Consider the following 27,154-nt stretch of genomic DNA (forward strand, 5'->3'; position numbering starts at 1 on the left):
AAACATTCCAAACAATAGGGTCTTTGTTTACATTACACTGGATATTGTGCATAACAATGAAAGAAACAAATATTTTGTCTTATTTTAAAACTTGATGAAGTGACTTAACTTCAAAAGAACTGTAGCCTAACTGTCCTCAAGCCCCCACTAGTAACGTTTTAAATTAATATTCAAAAATGTAAGTCTTTTCAACCTCTAAATTTTACAAAGTGACTGAAATGAGCAAGCCTTATTTGAGCAGTAAACTTATTTTAGTGTTTTTCTAATTCTAGTGTGACTTTATAATTACAGTCTCATTTTCTACAACGTTACCAATAGTGAGGGGGGAGCTTCCTTTTATTTTTCACTGATTTTATACAATAGTGAAGAAGTATGAAAAGAAAGACTTACCTTTCCAGAGCGATAACAGTTTCAAAATCACAAATTGCCAACATCCAAAGTTTTAGTTGTGTATAGAGTATGCCCCGATGTAGAAAGCAGTTAAGGTTATCATAGCCATCATTTATGAGAACTGAAGATACAAAGTACACACTTTGATTTCTAAATAATCATAGAGTTATATTTCATAACAAGCCCTCCATATTGCTTTCACTTATTTAGCATTATTCCCTTATTCCAAAAACAATGTATCTGTGATGAGTGTGCCCATTTGGTGTGTGAAAATAATATATATATTTAAAAATTGCTACCTGCCCAGTGGTGGTGGTGCATGCCCTTAATCCCAGCACCTGGGAGGCAAAAACAGGCAGAGTTCAAGGCCAGCCAGGTCTACAGAGTGAGTTCCAGGACAGCCAGGGCTACATAGAGAAACTCTATCTCAAAGAACCCAAAACAAACACTAACTGGTAATACTGTGGCTATTATGGCTCACAGATTCATTAGAGCTGGGGGAAAACTGAGACACTCTACTCACTTTAAAAGTGAAGAGATTAAGGTCCAAAGGGGCACAATACACTGACAATGACTAAGATGTAAGTCAGTGGCGAAGGCTGGTCTAGAATGTAACAGCTGATGGAAGGATGCCCTTGCTCACAGTAGCTCCTTATTTCCACAAAGACATTAAAGACCAAAGAACAGGTGGTGTGAGTGTTCTGGTTCAGAACAAGGCATAAGGCTGATGCCAGGCCTATTCATCTACAGTGGCAGGCAGCTTCAAAGAGTGCTGTGGGACAATGGTCTTGTATTGTTTTAATAAAATACTGATTGATCAGTAGCTAGGCAGGAAGTATAGGTAGGATAACCAGGCTGGAAGTAGAGGCAGGACAATGAGAACAGGAGAATTCTGGGAAGAGAAAAGAGTCAGTCTGTAGTCGTCACAGAGGAAGCAAGATGAGAATGCCTCACTGATAAAAGGTACCAAGTCACGTGGCTAACACAGACAAGAATTATGGGCTAATTTAAGATGTAAGAGTTAATAAGAAGTCTGAGCTGCCAGGACAACTAGTTTATAATTAATGTAGACCTCTGTGTGGTTTTTAGGACTGAATGGCTGTAGGACCTGGCAGGACAGAAACCTCTGTCAACAAAACAGGTTATTAAAGAAGGCAAGAACATGGTAGTGGGAAAGTTGACTATTTATCATAATTGAAATGGGTAGCTTGGCTTTATATTCCAAACAACAGAAACAAGAAGACCAAAACAACCTCCAATGCGGATGAGCGGCCCTCACCAGTACCAAGCTTAGGGGTCACCTGACAAGTCTCTGGCTTACCAACTTCCTCTCTACTGTCAAAAACATGATAGTGAAATATATGGGCTTTTATAAGAGTCAGTGCAGCAATGAAATGCGAAGATAAAAAGAGAAGGGAACAGCCATCTTCAGCCCTCTTTCCCCAGAGCCCTGGGAAACATGAAGCATGCAGCTCCTCTCACCATCTATGAGGCAAATAGGGGCTGGGATGATATATTAGGAAAGTGCTTGCCTTGAAGCAAAAGGGCCTAAATTCTATCCCCTGATACCACTGGGGAGGTGGAGACAAACTTGACCTGGTAGCATGTGCCGCCGGCAATCTCAGGGTCTGGGAGCCTGGGGAGAATGAACCCCGAGATTTGCTGGCCTATTTACTGAGGCCAGTAGGGCCGTATCACAAAAAAGTAATAAAATTAAATTTAAAAAAAATGGGAGAGAAAAACAGTAAAATAAAATAGTGGTCAACTCCTGAACCCTACACATATGGGCACTCCTGTACACACGTGAACAACACGCATGCACAATACAAAACAGATATTTTAAGCCTATCAGTATTCACAGCACTGGCCGTAAAACCACTGAGCTGCTGGCGCTCCTATCAAATGCTCACTCCCGCGCGCGCGCAGTCAAGCTGCTGACCCGCCTATCAGGGGCTCACACTTGCCCAGCTTACCTGACACGCTGTAATCCTGCAGCGCTCTGAGCGGATTAGTCTTCCTGAACAAGCAGGCTCGGTAGAACAGCGCTAACCAATTGTTAGGATCTAAGTGGATGGCAACAGAAAAGTCTTGGGTGGCTTGTTTATATAAACTCCTTTTAAAATATGCTCTCCCTCGGATTGTCCTAGAAAAAGAAAAAGATTTTAATACGTACTGCAAAGTAGATATTCTTTTTGTTAAACCTATCGCCTAATTTCTGCTTTTTATCTTTGCTTTTCGAGAGTTTCGGCGTGATGTTGCTGTCAAAACAGCATAGCTTTTATAGAGGACACTTTGTTACACAATCATTTGCTAATTAATTAAGTTTGTGAGGTAGCTGAGTGGTTATTAACTTCATCTCTTTTCTTTTACAGGGGAGACAACATTTTTAAAAATCCCTTCAAAAACCCATTCTTTATTATTGATCTGTTTTGGGTGTCCTTTTTTATTTTTAAAGGATCAATACTGGCACAAAGGAGTTGGGATGAAGGAAAATAAGGAGGTCAGGTCAAGGTGTTATAAGTCGGGCCCGTTTTATCACACAGAGATATCTGCTATTTTGAAGTGTTGGTCTTTATGCCGCTTTTGAGACTAATGGTCATTATTTTTGTGATAGCCAGAGCTAGAAATGGGGTAGTGTAGTGCCCCAGGTATGAGCTCAGAAGTGGTTGAAGTACTGACTGGATAGGAATGAAAACAGCACCAGAGACCCTGTCCTTGGAGCTGTAATGTGGCCTGGAGGCGTGCTATGAGAGGGCACCTTCAAATGTGGATTCTGTAAGAACTTTGGGAATTTGCTGGGTAGCAGGCGCCAAGAGTCGTGGCGGGAGGATCTCTGGTCTACAAGGCTGGAACCATGTCAGCTAGGGCTTCATAGAGAGACCCTGTCTCAAAGAATAAATATAAAATTTTGGTTCGTCAGGACATGGATGAGACAATCTTAAAGACGGGATGTTTTTTCTTCAAGGGTTTCAAGATGCCCGTGGCTTTCAAAAGACAGCTACTAGGCAGAACTTGAGTTCCATCTCACTGTTAAAGACAAAACCATACCAGATGTAAATTGCTCAGTTTCAGATAGTCTGTTACCTCGGTACTAACAGCATGCCATATCAATGGGCATGCTTCTAAGAGAATGTGGGAGACTTCCTTCATTTGATAAAGTAGAAAATTCCTGAAATCAAATTCAGATTTTAAAATTGAAAGAAATGATCATATCAACAACTAGTCCTGGAGAAGGTGGATACCCATGTCAAGAATGAACTTAGATGCATATCTCTTATGCTGCATAAATATCATCCAAATGCACTGAAGATGTTTGCATGAAACCTGAAAATACAAAATTGCTAAAAAAAAAATAGGCAGATAAAACAAGATGCAGGTATAGAAAAAGACTTTATTAGATATCCATACACTTAGGAAATAAGGCCAGCAACCAACAAATAGTTTCCAATAAAATTTTAAAATTCTGTATGGCAAAGGAAATAGTTAATTGATTAAAGAGACAACCTGCCAAATAGGAGAAAATCTTTGCTGGCTATGCAGCTAATACAGGAATTATGTACAGAATATATAAAGAACTTAAAAGAAAACAAATAACCTAACTAAAAATGAACTAAACAATTCTCAAGAAAATGAATTGTCAATAAATATTTTATTTATTTCATTTATTTTTGAGATTATAATATAATTACACCTTCCCCCTTTTTTTTCCTCCCTTCAAACTTCCTCATACAACCTTCCTTGCTCTCTTTAAAAAGTCGTGATTTTTTCATTAATTGTTGTACACACATATAAACAAAAGCACACACACACACACACACACACACACACACACACACACACATATATATATTCCTACAATCTTTAGAGAGTCTATCTTAGTCCTGCTCAGAATAGCTACTATCAGGAAATCAGGAATAGAAACTACAATAATTTTTGGTAAGGATACTGAGTAAGAAGAACTCTACTCATTGTTGGTGGGACTGTAAACTGATGATTGCAAATTGCTCAGTTTTAGATATTCTGTTACCCAGTAATAAAGTATGACAATAGCCTAAATAAAATGAACAGCTTCCTAGAAATACACAAACCACCAAAATTGGCTCAAGAAGAAATAGATAGATCTTATAGACCCCTGACAAGTGAAGGAACTGAATCAGCAACTCTAAAAACATAGCTGAGACCCATAGTTAAATTCAACCAAATAGCAAAGATTCGACTTATCCTTTCTTCACTCCTTCAACAAATGGAGAGAGAGAGAGAGAGAGAGAGAGAGAGAGAGAGAGAGAGAGAGAGAGATGTTAACAGCAGGAATCGACCTTGAGACATTATGCTAAGTGAAATAAACCAAGCAGAAAAAGATAAATACCACATGACTTGACTGTGTGGAACCTGAATGGGGCAAACTGGTAGAAGCAGACTAGGAGTCCTGGCTACCACAAGCTGGAGTGCGGAGCAGATAAACAAAGAAAGATGCTGGTCAAAGTACAAGGCATCAGTGAGAAATGAGGCCCATGTATCTATTGTACAGCATGGTGATTATAGTTAACTCTTACGCATTGTATATTTCAAAATCACTGAAAGAATTGGCAATCATCATAAAGAAAGATGGGTGTAATGTGATAGGCATGTTAGCTTGGTTTAATTATTACAAATGAATGAACACCTCATTTCACTTTATGACCATGCTTACAAGTATTATTGAAAATTAAAATGAAATTACATTTGAAAATTGATACACAAAGTTTAATGAGGCATACCTGTATTTCAAACAAGTACACATACAAATTGGAACTACCTAAATTTAAAATAACATAGAGACAAGAGTTATACAAAAAAAAAAACATTGAATAGGTCAATAAAAATTTGGGGTTCATTGCTCCCCTATTCGTAATATCCACCAATTGGAAACACCCTTAACAGATGAATAAAGAAGATACAGTACATTTACACAATTGAATATTACTCATGAAATCTGCAGATAAATGGAGAGAACTAGAGAAAATATCCTGAGTGGGGTAACCCAGCTCAGAAAGACAAATACATGTATCCACTTTATTCATTGATATTAGCTGTTAGGTCAACGATAAGCAAGCTACAATCTGTAGAAGCACAGGGATAAGATTCAGAGTAAGAAACTGGTGTGGGACAGCTAAATCTCCCTAGGAAACGGAAATAGAATACATAGTTATGGATGGTTGGAGTAGGGACTCGAATGAGAGGATCAAGCCAGGAGGGGAATGGAAGAGGGGGATGAGGGAAGGATTATGGGTAGAGAGAAAGCTAAAATTAAGGGCTACTTGAGGGGTGGTATTGAAACCTAATACAGTAGAAATATATTATACACACACATTTCTTGTGCCTTTTCTTGGCCTTGTTTCCTTCTGTTTGTTTGTTTTGTCTTATTCCTATGTGTGAGCTTTTAAATCTTATTATAATATTATTTCCTAGAAGCCCGTTTGTTTTCTAAAGAGACAGAAGGGAGTAGATCTGGATAGAAGAGGAGGTGGGAAGGAAGTGGAAGGAGAAGATGGGGGGAGGATGAGGGGAAATTGTAATCAGGAATTGTAATCATACTATATGAATAAAATCTATTTTCATTAAAAAGAAAGAAAAAAGGAAAGAAAATAAAATAAAAAACAAAAAGAAATAATGAAGATTAATACACAAATTACAATAAGATATTACAGAATACATTTGACCAGATATATGTACTCCGTGGATACAAAGATGATGAATGAAAAAGAAATGCAGAGAAGGAAATTGTGGCCAATGAGCAAGGCTTTACATAGTTAGAAAGTTACTTCTTGGAAACGCAAGGAAATGGCTTGACGCTGAAAATTAACTTATTGTTTTAAAATGGCTGTCAGATTACATCGAGTGATTTTTCCTGCAAATATATTTAATTAATATGTCTTTTTGAAATTTACATATAAAATAATTCTTACCTTGCTTGAGAATTTTTGGGCTCAAGTTTTAACAGAGCTGTAAAATCATGTATGGTTCCAATCCAGTTTTCATTTTCAAAGTAATATATTGCACGCTTCATTAAGGCATCTGTTCTCTTGGGATTATAGTAAATACACTAGCATGGTGAGAGAATACAAACACGTTACACTAGCGTGGTGCAGGGATGCAAACACGTTACACTAGAGTGATGCAGGGATGCAAACACGTTACACTAGCGTGGTGCAGGGATACAAACATGTTACTCTAGCGTGGTGCAGGGATGCAAACACATTACCACTAGAGTGGTGAGAGAATGCAAACACGTTACACTAGAGTGGTGCAGGGATGCAAACACGTTACACTAGCGTGGTGCAGGGATGCAAACACATTATCACTAGAGTGATGCAGGGATGCAAACACATTACACTAGAGTGATGCAGGGATGCAAACATGTTACACTAGAGTCGTGAGAGGATGCAAACACGTTACATAGGAGAAAAAAATTAAGACAAGGTACAGTCAACTTAAGTTTACATAAGAGAAACCCACTTCAAGATACTAAAAATTTTAAATCTGTGTTTAAGGATTATATTAAGACATGCCCCACCATCAAATTTTTGAGAGGGAACATCATTTACGAAGAAAGATAAATGGTAAATATAAAAACAAAGCTTTTGACCACTGAAACTTTCGCTGATAAAAATTCCTGTGTCTCCTAGCAATCTCAGCTGCTACCCCATTAAGTCTCACCCATGTGACCTCCTAAGCATGGGCTGACTGAGGACAACGTTAACAGACACGACACGGTACATGGGGGAAAGAGCACGAGGCCTCATCTCTACACAGAGCTACAGGCAACTAAGGAATGATGAGACTGGGATGAATAGTCATTTCTAGGGAAGAACGGACCAACTGCTTATCCAGTATCGATGGTCAGCCCTCACAAAATACATACGAGTAGCTTTATACAGATTCAACAAGTCATAATTTGGAGTGTGTGTGTGTGTGTATGTGTGTGTGTGTGTGTGTGTGTGTGTGCGTGCATGTGACAGCAATTAATGAAAAAAGAGATCATGGATTTTAAAAAGAGCAAGTAGGGATATGCGGAGGGTTTGAAAGGAAGAAGGAAGGAGAAATGATGTAATTATAGTATAATCCCCAAAATAAAAGCATTGAAGAGTGAGGTTGTGCTGTCTCATACTATTCTGTCCTGACGGTGGGTGAAAGAGCTGAGCTGGTTCAGTCCCATAGGCTGTAGCTTAACCTCGTCCCCAATGTGAGAAGAGGAAGGATGTGACTCATAACTACACACTGACATACAAAGCGGCAGAGGGTAGAGTCTCCCGAACTGCGGCACAAAGGACGTCTCCAGGGATGTTCAAAGCAGAAAGAAACATGCTAAGGCGATTGGGAATTGTTTTTTGTTTTTTGTTTTTTGTTTTTCAGGTTGTTACAGTAATCTGTTGTTAAACTCCTGGTGTCAGATGCAGGAAGTGAGATGAGTCAATTATTACTAATTTCTAAAAGTTTTTCCTTAATTTGGAGATTATAATATATTATTTCTCCCTTCCTTTCTTTTCCTTTAAACTCTCCCTTATATTCCTCCTTGCTCTTTCAAATCATGATCTTTTTTCATTGTTATATGCATATATGCATGCATATAAATTCCTAAATTAAACCTATTCAGTGCGTGTAACACTACCTGCATTTTCAAAAGAGATTTTTAGTTACTTCTAGATCAGAAGTTACAAGCCAACAATACTTTCCATAAATAGAAGAATGTCGAGCTAAATAAAGAAGTACCATGGCAGTTGGGAACATGCACAAATGAATTATTTATGCAGTTTCTTTTAATTCATCCATTATGCTCAGGAAGGACTGAGATTTATAGTTAGAAGTCAGTAGATCATCAAGTCTTTCTGCAGCCAGGGGAGTCATGTTGCCTTGATGGCATCCTCAGGGTGTGATTCAATCAAAAGCTCACTTCCTTGCCAGGTATCCCAATACCTACAAACAAATAGAGATACCTCCACCCAACCTTCTTTTCTTCATGGCACCATCATCATTTTATATCTCATATATGTGTTTCTATCTTTCCTCAAGTAGCTTTTCTTTGATATCTGCATAATCCAGAAACATGTCTATATCATTCATCAGTTTTCTACTATATTATGTATGCAGTGCCTGGGTCAACAAATGAAAGAAAGAAGAGTGAATGAATCCGTGATCACAGTCACTTCAAGAACTAGTAGGTACCATGAAGAGATCATCAGCTGTTCAAGAGCTAACAGAAGGAAAGAGGAAATTTTTCCATTATCTAAAGAGAAAAGGAAATTCTCAAAGGTCTCTCAAACCACATTTCTTAGTCCAAGAACAGAGAACCAGAAAAGCTGAGACTTCTTTGGGGTTGCCTCAATGTTTCATATCTACCTTTTGTTTTCCATTTATTCACCAATGTTTTTAAATTGCAAAATTGGTGATAACAACATACCAACAATGGAAATGCTAGTTCCTAACTTATAACTCGTTTGGCTATATAAAACACATGATAACCATTAAAAATGTTTGCTAGGGAGCTGGAGAGATGGCTCAGTGGTTGTGGGCAGTTTGATGCTTTGTAGAAGAATGGGGCTTTGGTCCCAGTACCATGGTGTGCTTCACACCTATCTGTAATCCCAGTTCCACGCACCTGATGGCACCTCAGGTACCAGATATGCATCTGGTGCACATGCATACCACAGGCCAACCACTCTTAAAACAAATATTATGAAAAAAGGATTGCAATACAAAAAAAAATCTATCAATGGGAGCAGGGGGTGTCATGAAGCTTACTTTCGAATAGTCATCAATGGCCAGCACTCTGTTTGTCTTCTCATACATCTCCCCCCTCTTGAAATAGAGATCAGAATCTTTGGGTCTGCACTTGATTGCCTGACTGTAATTCTGAATTGCCAGTGTGATTTCCTTCTTCTCTCTGAAAATCTCTGCCTTTGACAAGTATGCCTCTAAAGATGAAAGGTAAAAACTCTGCTTTACAATCTTTTCCTTAGCTGTGAGAATTCAAAGCAGCAATCCCGCTTCAAAATGCATTCCTAGAATGACGTTCACTATAGTATACACCGTTTCATTTTTCCATGCCTGATTTATTCTCCAAGTCTGAATACTCATTTGTAGTTTCAAGTAGTCTTGCTCTGATGTGGCAACATTACCACTCACCTGTGTAACTGAGTAAAATGTTTCAGTCTTAGCAACTGCAGTAAAAAGCTAGGTTTGAATGACTTTTAGCACATATGCCAACACAGATCAAAACACACATGCAGCCATCTTGTGTTTTGTCGTGTGGTTCTGGAAGTGCTGGGGATTCAAAGATGCACATGACAATTCCACATTTCTAGAAAAGTCTGTGTCTAGAAGTTCGGGCCGTTAGAAAACAGCGCATATGAGCGAGGTATGGATTTCACCCACTACGAGGCTTTCACAGTATTATGTTCTCATTCTGAAACGTGAAATCACCTCCCAATTTTGAGTTCGTATTGTCCATGTGAGACCCGTGAAAGGGATTGTGCTGAAACGGATCTCCAGGGAATAAACTCAGGCATAATGAGTCATTTGAAAACAACGCAAGGGTTATATGAACTCTAAAACTGAAGCCGTCATACCAATTTACAGAACTTCTACCTATCAGTTTGTTTGTATTTATAATCACGACAAAAGCCAAGAGAAAGAGACAGGTACTGTAGCTGTCTCCATATATAACCCACCTGCATGGTTTTTATTACATCTGTGTATAAAATTCAAGTCATCCAAAGCATCATTGATTTTGTCTTGGAAAAGATAAATGAAATGTCGGTGCCAATAGGCATTGAGAAACAATGGCTCCAAAAATATGGTCTGAAAAACACATGTATAAACAAAGTCAGATACATTGATTTTCCAAAGGGAAAAAAAATAACACTATTAAATGAGTTTCTCAAACATCATTAATACCAGTGGCTTTACATGCATACAACATAAGATAAAACCTCCCAATTCAAAAACCAGAAGTCTAGTGCTTTTAATGAACATTTGAAAATGCCAATATTTGTATTTCACAATCCCATAAATTGTACTACAAATCATTTGTCATTCAACACCTCAACAGAAATGACTGTATAAAGAAAGGGAATGGAAATGGTGAGCTGTGTTGTTTTTATTCTTTCAAACTTACTTCTTGTAGGTCATTCATGGCGCTTTGCAACTTTCCCAGTTTTCTGTATATAGCTCCACGCCGACAATAGGCAAACACGGGAATTCTTTTCTCATTTTTTATCTCTTGAGTCAACCGCTCCACTTCCGATTCATAATATTTAACGACATCTGGGGGAAGGTCACACTTGATATGATCAGATAATTCCAACTTGGGGAGTTCTATCACTGGCTCGGGAACTTCTTTCTGAAAAGACGTAACTGGTGCAGGTGTTTTCTGAGGTTTGTCTTTAGCGAAGATCTCGATAGCCCATGTCCGAGGATCAGTATTTTCTGGTATTCCTCCTTTACTTTGAACAAATTGATCAAAATTTAAAACCACAGGTACACTGGGAGACCTTATTTGACGTTCGTATAATGGAACTTTAAGGGAAAACTTTTTCTGCACAGGAAGTACTCCATGAGATGCCGATCTAGTGTCAAAGAGAATGATTAATTTTTAATTACAGAAACACAATTATCTTTCTATCTATGATTCAACTCAACCACACACAAGAAATTATTATTTTTCTATTATCAAAACTTGCTAATTTATGTAATCAAACTTCACTTTTTCAATCAGTAAGACTGCAGCACAATATGAAGAATCTCTGTAAAAATGGAAATACATTTTTGATGTGGCAGCCTCTCTAGACTGCTGGGATAGTGAGAGCAGTTCCCCTTTCTGATCTGATTCACAACCTCATCTTCTCCCAGGATGACCGCAGTGGAGAATTTAGGAGGTGAGCTGGAAGGGATAAAGGAAATGCTTCTTCCAAAGGCTGAGGTTTAACTTGATCACTTAGATACTATCAAATGATGCAGCGATATTCCTCCTCAACTTCTCCACTGAAAACAGGGCTTTCATTCAGAAGCATGGACTGTATTGCAGCCATATGGTAGCCAGCAGAGACAGAATAAAGACAGTCTACTGCAAGTTTGGAAAAAGCATTCAGTAGCATTGGTTGTATTGTGACCGTACGGTAGCTAAAGGAGACAGGATAAACACAGTCTACTAGCTAGTTTGGAAAATGTTTTAGCCCCATTGTGTTTTATTTACTGAATTTATAGTGTAAGAAAGTCATGGTGCCAAAATAGGGGAATAAAGGTAAGAAAATGCTCCCATTCTTTTATTCTCTTCTTATAATCTCCACGCCACATTCTCATGCAAGCCATTCTCATCTGTTATGACACGAGGGCAGTGGGCTGGATAGCATTGTGTCATCTGACACAAGTTAACCCATCTTAGAGTAGGGAGCCTCAGTTGAGAAAGTGCCTCCAAGAGAGAGACCTGGCTGTAAGCAAGACTGTAGGGAATGTTTTTAACTAGCAATTAATTAACCCAACCAATTACAGTTGATGTTACCCCTCTGCTGATGGTCCTGGGTTCTGTTAGAATCAGTGGCGGGGAGGAGGCAGAAATCAGAAAGAAAGAAAGAAAGAAAGAAAGAAAGAAAGAAAGAAAGAAAGAAAGAAACAAAGAAAGAAACAAAGAAAGAAAGAGAGAGCGCGCGCGAGAGAGAGAGAGAGAAAGAGAGAGAGGGAGAGAAAGAAAGAAAGAAAGAAAGAAAGAAAGAAAGAAAGAAAGAAAGAAAGAAAGAAATCAGACTGAGCAATCTGTCTTCAAGATGGGACATGAGACACTTCAGCCCAGGCCGCTGAGATACCACTGTCTCTTCCTCTCTCTGCTCTTCAGCCGTATCTCCTTGGCTTCACATCTCTAATCTAGTACCCTCCTGAGAAAGGCTTTCTGTGCCAGGTGTTTTGTTTGTGCTTCTGTGTTCCACTCCTTCCTCACCATGTTCCCTAGCCTGGGAAACTAACTTCTACAAACTACATCCACAAGACCCCTTGTTCTCTGCTTTATCAGAAACCTCAAGAGAGAGGCACAAGCATCTGAAGTCAAGCTTTCTATGCTCCAGGGCCCTACAAGGTGGGTTACCTCTAGCTAGATATAATAACACTTGCCCCAAAAGATCAGAACTTCAAAGAAACCTTTCATACCCCAACTACTTTCTCCCAGGTTTTAATAATTACTCTGTTTATCTTCTCAAACTTATGGTAGAAAATAAATTGATCCTAACCACACAATACGTTTATTCTCTTTGTCTCTCTGTCTCTCTTCCAACAAAGAGAAACAAAAACAAAACAAGACACTCGAGAGGCAGAGGCAGGCGGATCTCTGTGAGTTCGAGACCAGCCTGGTCTACAGAGCTAGTTCCAGGACAGGCTCCAAAGCCACAAAGAAACCCTGTCTCGAAAAACCAAAAAAAACCAACCAACCAAACAAACAAACAAACAAAAAAAAAGAATTAAAACAAAACTTCTGTAAGATAAAAAGTGCCAACACAAAGCAAACTGAAGTAAGAAGTCCACAGAAGTATCACCGAGTTCTTTCTGTCTTGCCCAACTACTCCTGGGCATGGGGCCCACCCTGTGATGTAGTTGTTATACCCAGTGACACTCCACTGAAGAAAACTGATTTTTTCCCTTTTCCAGAAGTTATCAATTGTAAACAACTTCCTGGTTAAGGGTGGGGCTTTGTGTCCACTTCCTGTTCTCTGCGCTGGGTCCCCATCTTCCCTAAACCCATGCCGGTCTTGTATGTGCTATCATCGTCTCCATATGTGTTCATATGTGTTCATATGTGTTCATATGTGCATTAGTCCTGTTCAGTCCTGCTGTGTCTGAAAGTATTTCCTTGTAGTCATCCATCACCTCTGATTCTTACGATTTTTCTGCCTCCTCTCCCACAGAGATCTCTGAGTCTTGAAGGAGTAAGGGTTTGGTAAATTCATCTACTTTAGGACTAAATGCTCCAAAGTCTCACACTCTCTGCACACGGTCCTGTTACAGGTCTCCGTGTTAGTTTTCATCTACTGCAGGAGGAAGCTTCTCTGATGAGGGCTGAGTGAGGCTATGGACAGGATACAATCAGACATGGAAAAAGGTGATTTTCCCCCAAATTCCACTTATCTTCCCTAACAGGAGAAACTGACTAAGAGAAGTCATATCATTCATCTGTGAGATGCCATCTCCCCCTACACAATAGCTTTATACCTACATTAAATTACACAATGTGTGTATTCCCCAAAATCTCTCAGCTGTGAGATCTGAACACTCTTGGAGAGCCATAATTGCCAGTTCTTCACCCTCTCAAATCCATCCTCTACGATGTGCGCTGAGATTAGTGGTTGCTGGTCCTAGTTAGTTTGCCCTAGGTTACCCTACCCTCGCAATGCCTAGCAAATGATCTTAGAAGTTACCATGCATCAGAACTGCTTAGGAGGCTTGTTAAAATGCAGATTTGGGGCCTTCACAATCTCTAATTCGGCGAGCAGAGGGTGGAGGCCTAGGGTTTTTACATCATCGCCAGATTCCACATAAAACACACTGATTCAAAGACCACACTCTAAGAACTACTGCCATAGAAAGGTGAGCTCTAAGCTTTGGGAGACTGAGAATTGATCTGTAAAATGTGGCATCAATAATCAAGCTCTGACTCCTGGAGGGAAGACAGAAAATGCAGAGGTGGTGGCACACGGATAAACACTATATATGCTGACACGGACGTGAGTGAGTGGAGGACCAGGAAGGAACTGATCTGGTTCGATGGTCACAGTGGGACTAATAGAATTGTAGAATGGTAAACCCCTTCTAAAACCGCCTTGCCATCGCAGAAGCCAAAGACACAATTACAACAATTAACCACAGGAACAGAAAGGTAATAAGAGAATTTTACTTTGCAAGGACTTGTGGCAATAACTAAATGGCCACTGTTTCTCAGTGATAAGACAGATGGGCAGCCTGCTAAGGTATTGTTTGTCTTAGATAAGCAAGAAACTTATGGGTCTGTTGAGCATAAAACTAAATAGCTATATGTTTGAGGTTCATGTTTTCTTGCCAAGATCTCAGGACCAAAAGAGTCCACAGCCTAAAACTTCGCTTGCCATGATCCCAAGGAGAGGACCCCACCATGTGACACATGCATCTGTGAATCTCCCCCCAAAAGATTCCAAACACAAATACTTGCACCTTCTGGAGGTCAGGAGATGCTAACTCTAGACATTTCAGTTCCAAATGTCACTGAGTCTATCAATAAAAGTAATGAATTAATTAATAAACTAATAGGAAGTCTATTATTGGACTTAGACTGTCTAAAAATGGACCTATGGAGGCTCCACCCTGTAGTCAATTTCTCATCCTGGAACACCGCAGCAGTGAGTAACTCAGAAAGAACTCAGTGTAGACAAGGACATAATGGTAATAAAGACCAAGCAGAAGTCTCTGGAGGGGCCCAGCCCACCCCACACCACCCTGCAGGAAGATAACGCACAATGAAAGCCACCAGATCCCCGAAGAAAAGTCACACAATCATGGTGATGGCGCTATCAGCAATTTCAAAGACAAACACTGGTGACCACTCCACATCTCCATTTCCTGTCTGGCCAGTGCTAAAGCCGAATGTCTGGAAGAAAAGTTGCCACAACTTATCGTGAGTGTAAATTTAAGCAGGTGTTGATTAGCAGGTGTTGGCCACCCTAGGTCTAGATGTGGTAACTACATTTATGAGAGCAATGTTCCCACTTTCTGGCACCTGATGTACAGCTATTGGTCTGGCTTTCTTTTTCCGTGGCTGTGACCTGGTGTGTCAAGGGAAGCTTCCGTCTGCATACCAGGGTCCGAAGTATCCACCTTTCCTGACTGACCCACCACCTTACCTGTCCCGCAGTGTCACTGTGATCTGAAGAGCTAAACTGATAAGCATTCCTATTAGACCATTGTCTGACGCTCGCCATGCCCACCTGCTCCTTGCACTCTTGACCATCTAGGAAAACCTTTCAACGTTTTCAATCGCTCCAGTAAAAATCTTTGGGAGTATCCTTAGTTGATTTTTTCTCATATCTTACAAACAACCCATGCGCAAACATTGTTGGCTGTACTCCCAACATCTGTCTAGAATGTGGCCACTTTTTTACCACCTGCATTGCTATGACTTCAGACCCAGCTGCCATTTCTCACATAGATCATTCAATTGCTTTCTTGTGGGTGTCTCTCAGCTTCCACCACAATTTCTTAATTCCTACCACTACCACGGTGAGTCTTCTGGAAGAAATATTTGATCATTTCAACATGTTCTCCACTCTCCGGGTCTCCTTTTGTATTTATATTTATCACAGCCTGCAAACATCTCTATCCTCTTCTTGCGTTCATAATGGCTTACAAACACACACTTTCCTTTTTTAATTTCTGTATATGTGTATGGTGTATGCATGTATGTGCACAAGTTTGTGTGGCTGCGAATATAGAAGCCAGAGGAGGAGGTCGGGTGTTACCCACTATTACTCTCCACTTTCTTCTTGAGTCACAGTATGCCACTGTACCTGAAGCTCTATTTCAGCTATGCTAGCTAGCTAGTGAGATGCTGGAACCCACCTGTCTCTGCCTTTCCCTACCCTCAATGATGGGGTTACAGGCACATGCACCCATGCCAATCATTTTTATGTGGGTACTGGGAATTTGAACTCACATTCCTATGCTTGTATAAGAATTCTTACCCACTAAGCCATCTCCAGAGCCTCGACCTCTGGCCAATAGGACAATACCTGGTATTATCCCCCAAACACTTCCTTGACCTCACTTTCTTAGCAATCCCTTGTGTTCCAGACACCAGTCTGGGTGCTGTCCACAAGCAATAGGCATATCCTGCAACTTGGGGCTATTACACAAGCGTTTACCTTTTCTTCAGAGATCTAAATACCTCATTCCTCCATACTGTTCAGTTCTAAGTCATAGAGGCATCTAGCAATCTGTCTAAAACAGCGGCTCCCACTGCCCTGCCTTATTCTTGCCATAATTGTTATCACTTCCTTAACATCATGAGTCAATCTCTCTGCTGTCACTTTCCCACTAGGATATAAATGCTACGACAGGGGACTGGCTAGCACTCTCCACTGTCCTCATCTGTAGTTTCCTATCTAGACTAGAATCTGGTATACAGAAGGTGCTCGAAAAATTTACTCTGAAGTCTGCTGAACTAAAGTGGAAATTTCCTTCACTATCTCCTTGCTTCTTGCTCCGTCGGCAGTACTTTCCAGCTCTAAAGCACAGGGGACCATCGCTTCTAAGATCCAATTCCAAAATAAATACTAAAATGAATGTATATTTCATTTAGCTCTGTAAATCTGGGAAAGAGCACAGGTTACATTTTAATCTGACTAGTCCATTGATCTGCTCTGCAGATATTCACGGTGGATGCAGATATATTTTGAGAATACCCAGCTTCCACTGGTTCCCCCCTCCAAAAAAAAAAAACTTTTACAAACTAAAATCAAAAAGTTACTTTTAAACATAACTATATGTCCAGTAGAAAAATCTCAAACAATGTAGAAAGCATAAAGTAACTCTCAGTAAAGTCTCTTCTCAACCCATCCCCACCAACTACCTGCACCACAGAAACAATCGATGCCAGAGGCTGGTGGATATAATCCATATTCTCTATACAATATGCAAGCAGACACTTAACATACGTGCATAGGCATAAAGGCAAATCTCTTCCCACAGGTTTGTATGACTGTGTTTCCATGTACACATTCAAAACTGTGTCGGTGGTGATTTAATGAGGGAACTGCAATATTTTCTAAATTTTTTTACAATGAGCACGCATTATCTTCTGAGCTGATAAAATAATGGTAATATCTTAAAGGGAGCAAGCAACCAGAACCTGCTCAGCAAGTTCCAGAGGAATGTAAAAAGCAAACACAGATAATGGGTGAACTTTTACAAGGAAAAGCTATAGTCTCGGATCATTGAAATTAAATAGCCCAAATTAAAAGGGAAGAAAAAGGAAAAACATGGTCATAAAGTGTAGATCCACGTTTTCATAGCCAAGTTACTTTTAAACATAACTATATGTTCACGGCTTCTCCCTTGAAGGAGCAACACAATAAATTGACCTGTTGCTTCATCTGCGATGTAGACAGTCCATGCTCTCGAGGTAGAATATAGGTTCACATAATTAGTTTGAGATGAGATGTGACCCTGTTGGAGGAGACAGGGAAGTTTTCAACAGCTTAAATGTGTTGCTCAAGGTATTCCATTTGTATAAGGATAAAGCTGGTTTTACTGTCTGACATGTGAGACTTTTGAGCTGGAAGTAACTTCAGCAGAGAAGCTCATCTTTCAGACAAGGAAACGGCCTAAGAAATAACGTGGCGTGGCCTGGTCACCAAGGGGCGAATGCAGGGCAGCTAGAATTCAGATGCGGAGACGGCTGACACATCCTTGTTCCTGGAGCTGAACTGTCTCCAGTTCTTAGAGAAACAGAACAAGGAAAAGCTGAAGCATGCCAGACGAGCAAAGACATCATCTACCAAAAGTTCCTTCTAGTCCCTCACTGGCCTGTCTCATGACTCAGGGCTCAGAGCCGAAGATAAGATTTAAAGGAACAGTGAAGCCTTGCTGCTATTGCAGGTATGTGGCTTTCTGCCAAAACCAAGCTAATGAGGAGAGTGGCAGGGGCAGCCTGTCTCAAGGGGACTGAAAGGAAACGCGCGAGTCTGGGACTTTAGTCCAAATGACCTTCTGCAGGAACAGCTTTCTGGAGTCAAGATTTGACTTCACCTGTGAAAGCCCATGTGACCGACCTACTTCGCATCTCTAAGGGGTTGGCCAAGAATGGCTGTCATTCACCAAGAGCAAAGCTAGATGTAAAATGGTAAGAATGGCATTTCTTAGTCACCAAAATCAATGGGAGATGTCCTAACTATAGAAACTGCTCCCTAACTCGCTCTGGGCTAACTATTACTTCCTATCTCCACTGAAATAGAAAGTACTGATGCACCGACCAGGATACAAACAGTTGTTTTGCTGCTGGTGCACAGAGCTGTGCTCCTCCTGCATGCCCTGCTGTGAGGGTCACAGCAAACGCAAATTCTAAGCCGGGTTATTAAGAGAGACAAATATATTCCTCTAAATGGTGAAAGTTGTCTAGATTCCACATATGAGAGAGAACATGCATGCGTGTTTTGCTTCCTTAGATTGTGTGACCTCACGTAATATTATATATACATTCTGAATCTACCCATTTTCCTACATATTTTGTGATTTTTGTTTTTCTTTAAAGCTCAACAGTATTCATATATATATATATATGCAAATATATAAAAAATGTACAAATACACAAGTACAACGTGTAGAAAAAACAAGAAAGGCTAAATATTAGAGAATGAGGAAAGGCTGGATGCAGGCAATGGACACGGTTATAAGAAAGGACATAAAGAAAATTGACTTTCTGGTTTTAAGTATGCCATGGATTACTTGTTTGGGAAGTGGATAAGTGCACAGAAATACACTTGGGAGGAAAGAGATAAACACCAACGTGAAGCCCCACAGCTTCTGTTCTCAATGTCTACTTTAACTATATAGAAGACCACTGTACAGTCTTTAGACCTGGTTAATTTCAGTGTGTGATTTTTTTTTATTTGCAACCTTTTTATAATAAACTTTTATATTTTTAAGATGAATTTTTAAAATGGTGAAACTTAATTTGAAATGACAAAATGTCTTTAAGCATTGCGAAAACTCCCAGAAAGTGTTTAATCTGCTATTATACCCTTTCTTTAGATAGAGGTCACCTGGGACCAGTCAAAATTATGTGGCCCTGTCTTTTACTATGATGACAAAGGTTCATACTTTGAAATCAGCAAGTGTATATATAAAAAAAAAAAACACTTCAAATGTCTGGTTCTTCTTTAAGGGATTTTTTTCAGCTCAGAAAAAAAAATCTATATGAAACCTCCTGAAAATCTTCCTTCTCCACTGGAGCAGTGGAGATCAGCACACAGGAGACCTCAGATCTGAGTAGCACCCCCGCACTACTGTCCCTGCTGGCACTCACAAAGTTTTAAGTTCCAGAGTCCCAGTATAAGTCACCAACCACACCAAAGAGCCAGTGCGTCTTAATAACAACAAAATAAACGAAACATTTCTACTCCCTTATCGCCCCCAAAGTTTTTACTTTCCAAGTGGGTGTGAGTTTAACAGATTATTACCCAGGAATGTCTAAAGAGAAAATGATTCCTGGGCTTTTTTTGGAAACGTCTGTCAGATGCATGGCTTATAAGAAGCATCTGTGTCTTCCACAGTAAACATACCAGGAGCTGGCGTTGCTTCCACTTCAGGTTCTCCACATTTTGAAAATATGCCAGCTATTATTACCTCCAATTGAGGATCAAACATAATTACATTTGTGTGTCGATCCTTGAAGAAAGGCTCACAACGCACAAAATGTTTATTATATTTATTGCACAATTCAGCACAAATGTAAATTTGAAAACAGTTAACCACCAGCCATCTACTTTGGTTTTGGAGTGAATGGTATTCATTTAGAATAGGGACCGGACCTGTGCATCAAGCCATTTTAGCAAACGCATGGCTCTATTTTGTTTCTTTCTGCTGAGAGACACTTTCAGACATAAAATGGATTCAGTCCTAAAACAGGAAGTTAAGCAATTCACATATTCATTCTATGAAATGCCGACATATTTTAAAATGGGAGATTTACTTTCCAACTAGCATATTTGCCATCGAGAATTAACAGTAACAATACTGAATGAAATCATAAAATTAAGTCCCCAAACTATAATATCCTTCACAAGCCATAAAAATTGAACAGAACCTTTCTAATTTCTTTGGAGGCTTGGAGAGCTGCTCATACACAAGGCCAAGCTTCTGGAATTTCGTTCCTTTCTTCAATATCTTCTTCTTTTTCCTGGGATACACAATGTAGGTAATGCCAGCTTTTCTTGATGCTTCAACGAGAGAAAATGACAGGCATTTCAAGCTGTCTGACTCATTCATGGTTTCCAGGCTGCCTTTTATGGGGATATCAAATATCCCCCTCTGCTTGGCAAGCTGGCGCTTCATCTCATTCCTCTTCTGGAACAGCAGCTGCTTCAGATTGCTGTAGATGTCGTCCTTAACTATAAACGGCGATGGGGTCCCTTCTTTCTGCAACTCAACAGTAGAGTTTGATCTCTTTATAAGAAAACAGAGGTGGAAATATATATCATCAATTGAGTTGTTCTACACTTAAAGTTAATACAATCACAACTGCAATTAATGTGGCTTGGCTTTATTGAATAAATATTAAATAATATACTCTTACAGTTGTCAATGGTATCTATGAATTGTACAAAGCAACAGGTGATATAGGTGGGTCTTCTATTTGTTACTTTCATTGGTTAATAAAAAAAATTGCCTTGGCTTTTTGATAGGGCAGAATTTAGACAGGTGGAGTAGACAGAACAGAATGCTGGGAGAAAGAAAGCCGAGTCAGTCAGTCGCCATGATTCTCCGACCCGAGAAGGACATAGGCTAGAATCTTTCCTGATAAGCCACCACCTGAAGGTGCTACACAGATTATTAAAAATGGGTTAATCCAGATGTGAGAATTAGCCAGTGAGAGACTGAAACTAATGGGCCAGGCAGTGTTTAAAAGAATACAGTTTCTGTGTAATTATTTCAGATGTAAACTAGCTGAGGAGCAGGGATCCTGATGGAATGCATCCCGCTGCTCCTTATCACTACAAACAGGTTTCATCATGGCATTCTCATGCATGCGTGTAAAGTATTTTGACCATGTTCATCCCCATTCTTTTCTTATCCCTTCACCCTGATGGCCTTTCTCTTCCCAAAGAGTCTCCCTTCTACTTCCATGTCATTTAAAAATCTAGATATCCACATGAGAGAAAATACAGTATTCATCTTTCTTCAGATGACTTATTTCACAGTGTATGATGATCTCCAGCCTACACCCACTTCCGCTCAAGAGACACAATTTCACCCTTCTTATGGCTGAATACAACTTCATTGTTTGTATTCCACATACTCTGTATCCACTCACTTATCTACTGATGGCATCCAGACTGATGATAATTTGTCTCTTGTGAACAGAGCTCCAATAAACATGGGTATGCAGATATGCTTATTGTATTCTGATTTTGATTCATTTGGGAATATACACAGGAGCAATTAAGCTGGATAATTGATAGTTCTATTTTTAGTTTCCTGGCCAAACTCTGTTGATTTTCCACCATAGCTACACTGATTTACATTCTCACTAGTCATACGCACCCTTTCTATTTCCCTTTGTAGCTATAGCAAATGGTATTGGTCTCCTTCCTGTTTCTATCTTAGGATGTTAATTATTGGTGAGTATGAACAGCCAATAATTTTTGTGTGTTGACTGTGTGTCCTACTATTTTGTGCTTATCAGGTCTACGGGGCATTTGTGGTCTTTTAGGTAAAGAAGCACAGTGAATGGGGATAATTTGTCATTTTCCCCATTTGTAACCCTTTCATTTCTTCCTCTTTTCTTATTGCTAAGTAAGACTTCTAGCATTGTATTGATTGAAAGTACAAAGAGTGAACACACATGTATCATTCTTGACTTTAGAGAGAATTCTTTCAGTTTTTTTCCCTAGTCAGTGTAATGTTGGATATAGGTTTGTTCATAGATAGCATAATCGCAGTGAGGGTGGTTCCTTCTATTTCTAGTTTCTTTTGGGGATTTTAGCATCAAGATTGCTTATTCTGTTATCTATTGACACGATTGTGTGATTCTACATTTTATTCTATTTATGTACTGTGTTACATTTATTGATGTGCATGCTGAACCACACATTTGCAACTAGAATGGAGCCAACTTGATCATAAGGGATGGGTTTTTAATTCTTCACACTTATTTATGTTCTTTGTGCATGTGTGATGACCAGAGGACAATTTGTGAGGGTTGGTTTCTTCTTTCTATCAAACTCCAGGTATCAGGCTTAGTGGCAAAAATCCTTACCTGCTGAGGCACCTCACTAGCCCTCTCCTTGATGTGCTAATGAATGCAGCTGGCAGGCTAAATTTCATTGACAGTTTTTGTGTCTACGTTTACCAAGGAAAATGACTTAATTTTGGCAGTGCTGGTGGTCATTTTCTGGGATTTGGTATCAGAGTAAATATGGCTTTCAAAATAAATTTTGTTGAGTTCCTTCTCTTTTCATTTTGTAGAATAACTGGAGGCTTTTCATTTTGAGTTCTTTACAGGTCTGGTAAAGTTCTTAAGCTTATTCAAGAGGCAATTTATAAAGTTAACAGTGGGTTAATGCAAAGTTCAATAATTTGGTTGGTTTTCATAAAAACACTGTAAATTAAACATACTACATTAATTAAACATAATAAATTATTAAAAGGCCTTATTTTGTAAAATTAACTTGTGAGTCTGTTTTAAAAACACCTTAACAACATTGTATTCCCATATACCACTATTAACCTACACTCTACAATAAATTTCCATTCAATATTTGTAAGTTTAAATAACAATATCCATTTTCTTATATTATCTGATAATAAACCTAATTTTAGTGTGACCATATTAACATAGTAATTATAAGTGACTTGCAATGGCTAAACATTAATCATTTTAACTTTATAATAATATCGCTAATAAAAGAAATTTTATGTTGAACTCTTTACTGTATCATTTTCTACCTATTTCCTGGCTGTCTCCCCAGTGCTGGATCGTAAGCATGAGACACCACACCACACTCAGCATTTATTTACATCGCTTCTGGGGCTGAGACTAAGGGCCTTTCACCTTGCCACCTGGACTAGATGGTGTGTGTGTGTGTGTGTGTGTGTGTGTGTGTGTGTGTCTGCACACCCAAATTCCACAAAAGCTACGTGTGTATTTAAAATGCACGCACACCTGTAGAGATAGTGGCCCTGTGTTATTTATTATAATCCCTATCTCATGAAACTGCAATTCACTCAAGGTATAATAGTAAGAAACAGTAGAACTGTTCAAACTTTTGAAAAGAGCATAACATGATTTTTACTGCTAGAAATACAAACATATTTTAGAATTTAAAAGTCAAAAAGTTAGAATACCTTTAATCGTGTGTACGGAGCACTGGAATATTTTTGGATATTCTCATATGATGCCGATTTTTTTATTATTAAAGACTGTAAAATAATCAGGTAAAAGCACATTAACCATAGTCACTGTTCAGCAAATGAGAAGTGTCATATGACAGTTACTTAATAATAATTCTTACAAATTAATGCACAAGTACAAATTCTAATTAAAATATATTTTCTTACTTATTAAGTTTGTTTCCTTAAGGGACCTAAGACCTGTCACTTCATTTAGTCATTTTTATAGAAATGAAAATTGCTAATTCTTAATTTAAGCTTGAGATAACAGAAATCAAGAACCCGTGACGCACAGGCGCTCTGGGGCCGAGCCTCTTTGCTGGTACGAATGACACTGATTTCTGAGTGTTCAGAGGCTGCGCTGACACGTGAGGCTGCATCAGCCAGACCTGAAGAAGACACTTACTTGTGCCTGGACCGTCACCCTTTCCTGCTTTGATAATCTTTCAGAATTTTATACATGCATATAATGTGTTTTGATCTAGTCCACCCCCCACCCCTTCCCTACAATTCTCCCCGTGCCATCTACCGCTTTTCCTTCCAACTCCATGTGCTCTAGTCCTTAAATCCGCTGAGTCTGCTTAGGGCCATCCACTGAAACACAGATAGCGCTCGAAATCCCACATCCATGAAGAAAATTGACGCTCCTCCCACAGCAGCCATCAAATGGTAATTCCTCCTCAGCTATGGGTGGAATCTCGCAAGCCTGTTCCTATTCCATGGCATACACGCACACACACACACACACACACACACACACACACACACACGCACGCACACACACACACACACACACTTTAGCATTTAAGTCCTAGGCAAAAAAAAAAAAAAATTGGGAAGCTTGCAATTTTAGGAAAGAAACACACAAATATCCTGCAATTGATTGATGAATACTATCTTCTGAACATTCTAAGAACACCACAATGGGAATCAATGTGTTTGCACAGACACAGGTGGCTGGTCTGAAATATTACTCAAAGTAATAAAACACCAAAAAATGATTTCCAGAAACAATTCCCGAACTAAAGGAAGATATTCAGAGTCAAAGTCATACATACCTTAAAACTTCTTCTGGTGTATGTATCCAAAATAACCACACTTTCCTTGCTTTCAGAAATTTTCTCAGTTAAAATTCTGCTTGTCTGAGCACTCTGTGATAAAAGGTTAAATTATGTATTAAATAATGTCATGGGATATTTTCAATGCTTATACTCACTGTTATTTCACTGATCAACATTGTTAGCAAAACAAATAAAAGACCTGTAGTAAAAGAATCACTTCCAGAGATGCATGAAAATCCAACTAGAGGCATCATATTAATGCAAAATCCACAGTACGGCTCCGGCCTTGGATCAAATGGGAATGTGCACTTGATTTCTGTAATTTAATTCTTAGGAAATATTGGTGACGTTACAGTCCGGTAGAGTAGCACTAGATGTCTTACAAATCAACACCGAAATTATTAACGGGGTGTGTAATTAGGCCTTACTATTAACAAATGACTTCATTCTCAAGCACAAGTAAGTACTCTAAATGTAAACTAGATTATAAATTTCCTTAAATGACTTAAAGTTTGAATTCTATCACCCAAGTAAGTTACAATACCTGTGTGTTATTATGAGAGGAAAAAGCCATGCAAAATATGCTCATGAATCTTACAGCCAGTGACTTTGGTATTTGGAAAGAACTGGAAGACCTAAATTTGAAAAGCTGACAGTCTCATGGTTATCTGAATTTTGCTATTCTTTATTTATATGATGAAGTGCTAACTTTATAGTTAAAAAATACTGAAATTTAAAAATCAGTTTTTAAAAGTAGTGTGATATTATCATTGCTAAGGCAATTTAGGAATCAGCATTAAATTTTGTTCATCCTTTTAGTGGTTCTCAACCTGTGGGTTACAATCCCTTTGGGGGTTGAGCTATCCTTTCAGAGAAGTCTCCTAAGATCATTAGAAAACACAGATTATTTACATTACAATTCGTAACAGTAGCAAAATGACAGTTATAAATAGCAAAGAAAATAATTTTATGGCTGAATGTAGCATGATTAATAAAAACCCAAAGACAGATATTGGGTTTCAAGCTGAAGATCAGAAAAGCAAAGCAGACAACTGTAGGCAGGGGCTGCTCGTTCATTTCCAGCCACCCAGACCCGAAATCATCACACAGAAACTACATTAATTACAACACTGTTTGGCCAGTCACTTAAGTGTATTGCTCACTACTCTTCTATCTTAAACAACCCATTTTTATCATTCTGTGTTTTGCCACAAGGCTGTGGTTTACCAAGTAAAGTTCTGGCATCTGTCTCCTTTGGCAGCTACATGGCATTTCCTTGACTCTGCCTACTCTCTCTCTATATCTTTTCCAAGTCTGTTAAGTCATTGGCCGAAAGCAGCTTCTTTATTAACCAATGCCAATAAAACATATTCACAACATACAGAAAGGAATCCCACATCACCTTCCCTTTTTTGTCTAATTAAAAAGGAAGGTTTTAACATAGCAAGATTATATATAACAAAACAGTTATCAAGCAAGAATTATAGTTTCAATGTTTAGTCCACTTACATTTGGCAAATTAAGAAAAATACTCTGTCATTGATTCTATCCTTGTGAGTCTAAAATTTTATATCTAATCTATCTTTTATAGTTATAATTATCTTTTGTCAACTCCATAAAAGACTCCAGAAGGATATAATATTGCCTAGGTAAGCAGGGAGTGCATTGTAAGTAACTTCCAAAGCTCTAAAATTGACAGAGACATCTAGCTGCCTGGGCAGTCACCCCAAGTTTTTCTGTAACATTGGAGCATCCATCTTAAGCCTACAGGCCTATAGTATCTGGCAGACTTTTTCATGAAGTAGGAAATTTGAAGCTCTCTTATGCCTTGTACTGGGTAAAGTACATCAGCATTTGTCTCCTTCAGCAGCTACATAACATCTCTTTGACTCCGCCTACTCTCTCTCGCTACATCTCTGTTCAGATTTCCTGCCTGGTTTTACTCTATTAAGTCATTGGCAGAAAGCAGCTTCCTTATTAACAAATGTCAATAAAACATATTCACAGCATTCAGAGGGGAATCCCACATCAGTCAACCACTAGAGAGACCTTTTACTTCTACCAAAAATTTCTAACTGAAAGGACAAGGCCCTCTCTTTATAAATCTTCAGACTCCATACCCAACTGAGTTCCTCTCTCTGCCCAGCCATATCTCTTCTGTCTCCACCTCCCTAGTAATGGGATTAAAAGTATGTAACTCTCAAACTATGGGATTAAAGGTGAGAACCACCACCACTGGGATCTCTTTCTGGATCAATCTTGTATAGCCCAGGATGGCCTTGAACTCACAGAGATCTATCTGCCTCTGTCTCCAGAGTTCTAGGATTAAAGGTGTGTGACATCACTCCCTGGCCTGTGGGGCTGATTAGTGTGACTGCTTTGCCCCGTGATCTCCAAGCAAGCTTTATTTATTAAAACACAAATAATATACCATTAGAGCTGGGGGTCAACACAACATAAGGACCTGTATTAAAAAGTCCCAGCATTGGGAAGGGTGAAAATCTGTGTCTGGGTTTCTATTGTCATGATGAAACATCCTAATCAAAATT

At 39.1% G+C, this 27,154-nt stretch overlaps 1 protein-coding gene across 2 annotated transcripts in view; it reads right to left on the reverse strand.

Moving 5' to 3' along the window:
- Positions 1-27,154, reverse strand: part of Ttc6 (tetratricopeptide repeat domain 6) — a 161,294-nt gene that overhangs the window by 31,140 nt on the left and 103,000 nt on the right. Inside the window, exons 13-21 of one of the 2 annotated variants that reach the window (XM_050138768.1) lie at positions 24,603-24,695; positions 23,500-23,574; positions 20,240-20,598; positions 10,544-10,994; positions 10,098-10,227; positions 9,169-9,341; positions 6,336-6,472; positions 2,364-2,533; positions 391-511 (exon numbers count right to left, since the gene is read on the reverse strand). In XM_050138768.1, the coding sequence (XP_049994725.1) occupies positions 391-511; positions 2,364-2,533; positions 6,336-6,472; positions 9,169-9,341; positions 10,098-10,227; positions 10,544-10,994; positions 20,240-20,598; positions 23,500-23,574; positions 24,603-24,695 (1,709 nt within the window). Of the gene's footprint in view, positions 1-390; positions 512-2,363; positions 2,534-6,335; positions 6,473-9,168; positions 9,342-10,097; positions 10,228-10,543; positions 10,995-20,239; positions 20,599-23,499; positions 23,575-24,602; positions 24,696-27,154 lie in introns of those variants that run through there. The other variant, XM_050138769.1, reaches the window with a different exon arrangement.

The sequence above is a fragment of the Alexandromys fortis genome, unplaced genomic scaffold (genome assembly GCF_014885135.2).
Source record: "Alexandromys fortis isolate MF-2015 unplaced genomic scaffold, M_Fortis_MF-2015_v1.1 scaffold_35, whole genome shotgun sequence".
Classification (NCBI taxonomy): domain Eukaryota; kingdom Metazoa; phylum Chordata; class Mammalia; order Rodentia; family Cricetidae; genus Alexandromys; species Alexandromys fortis.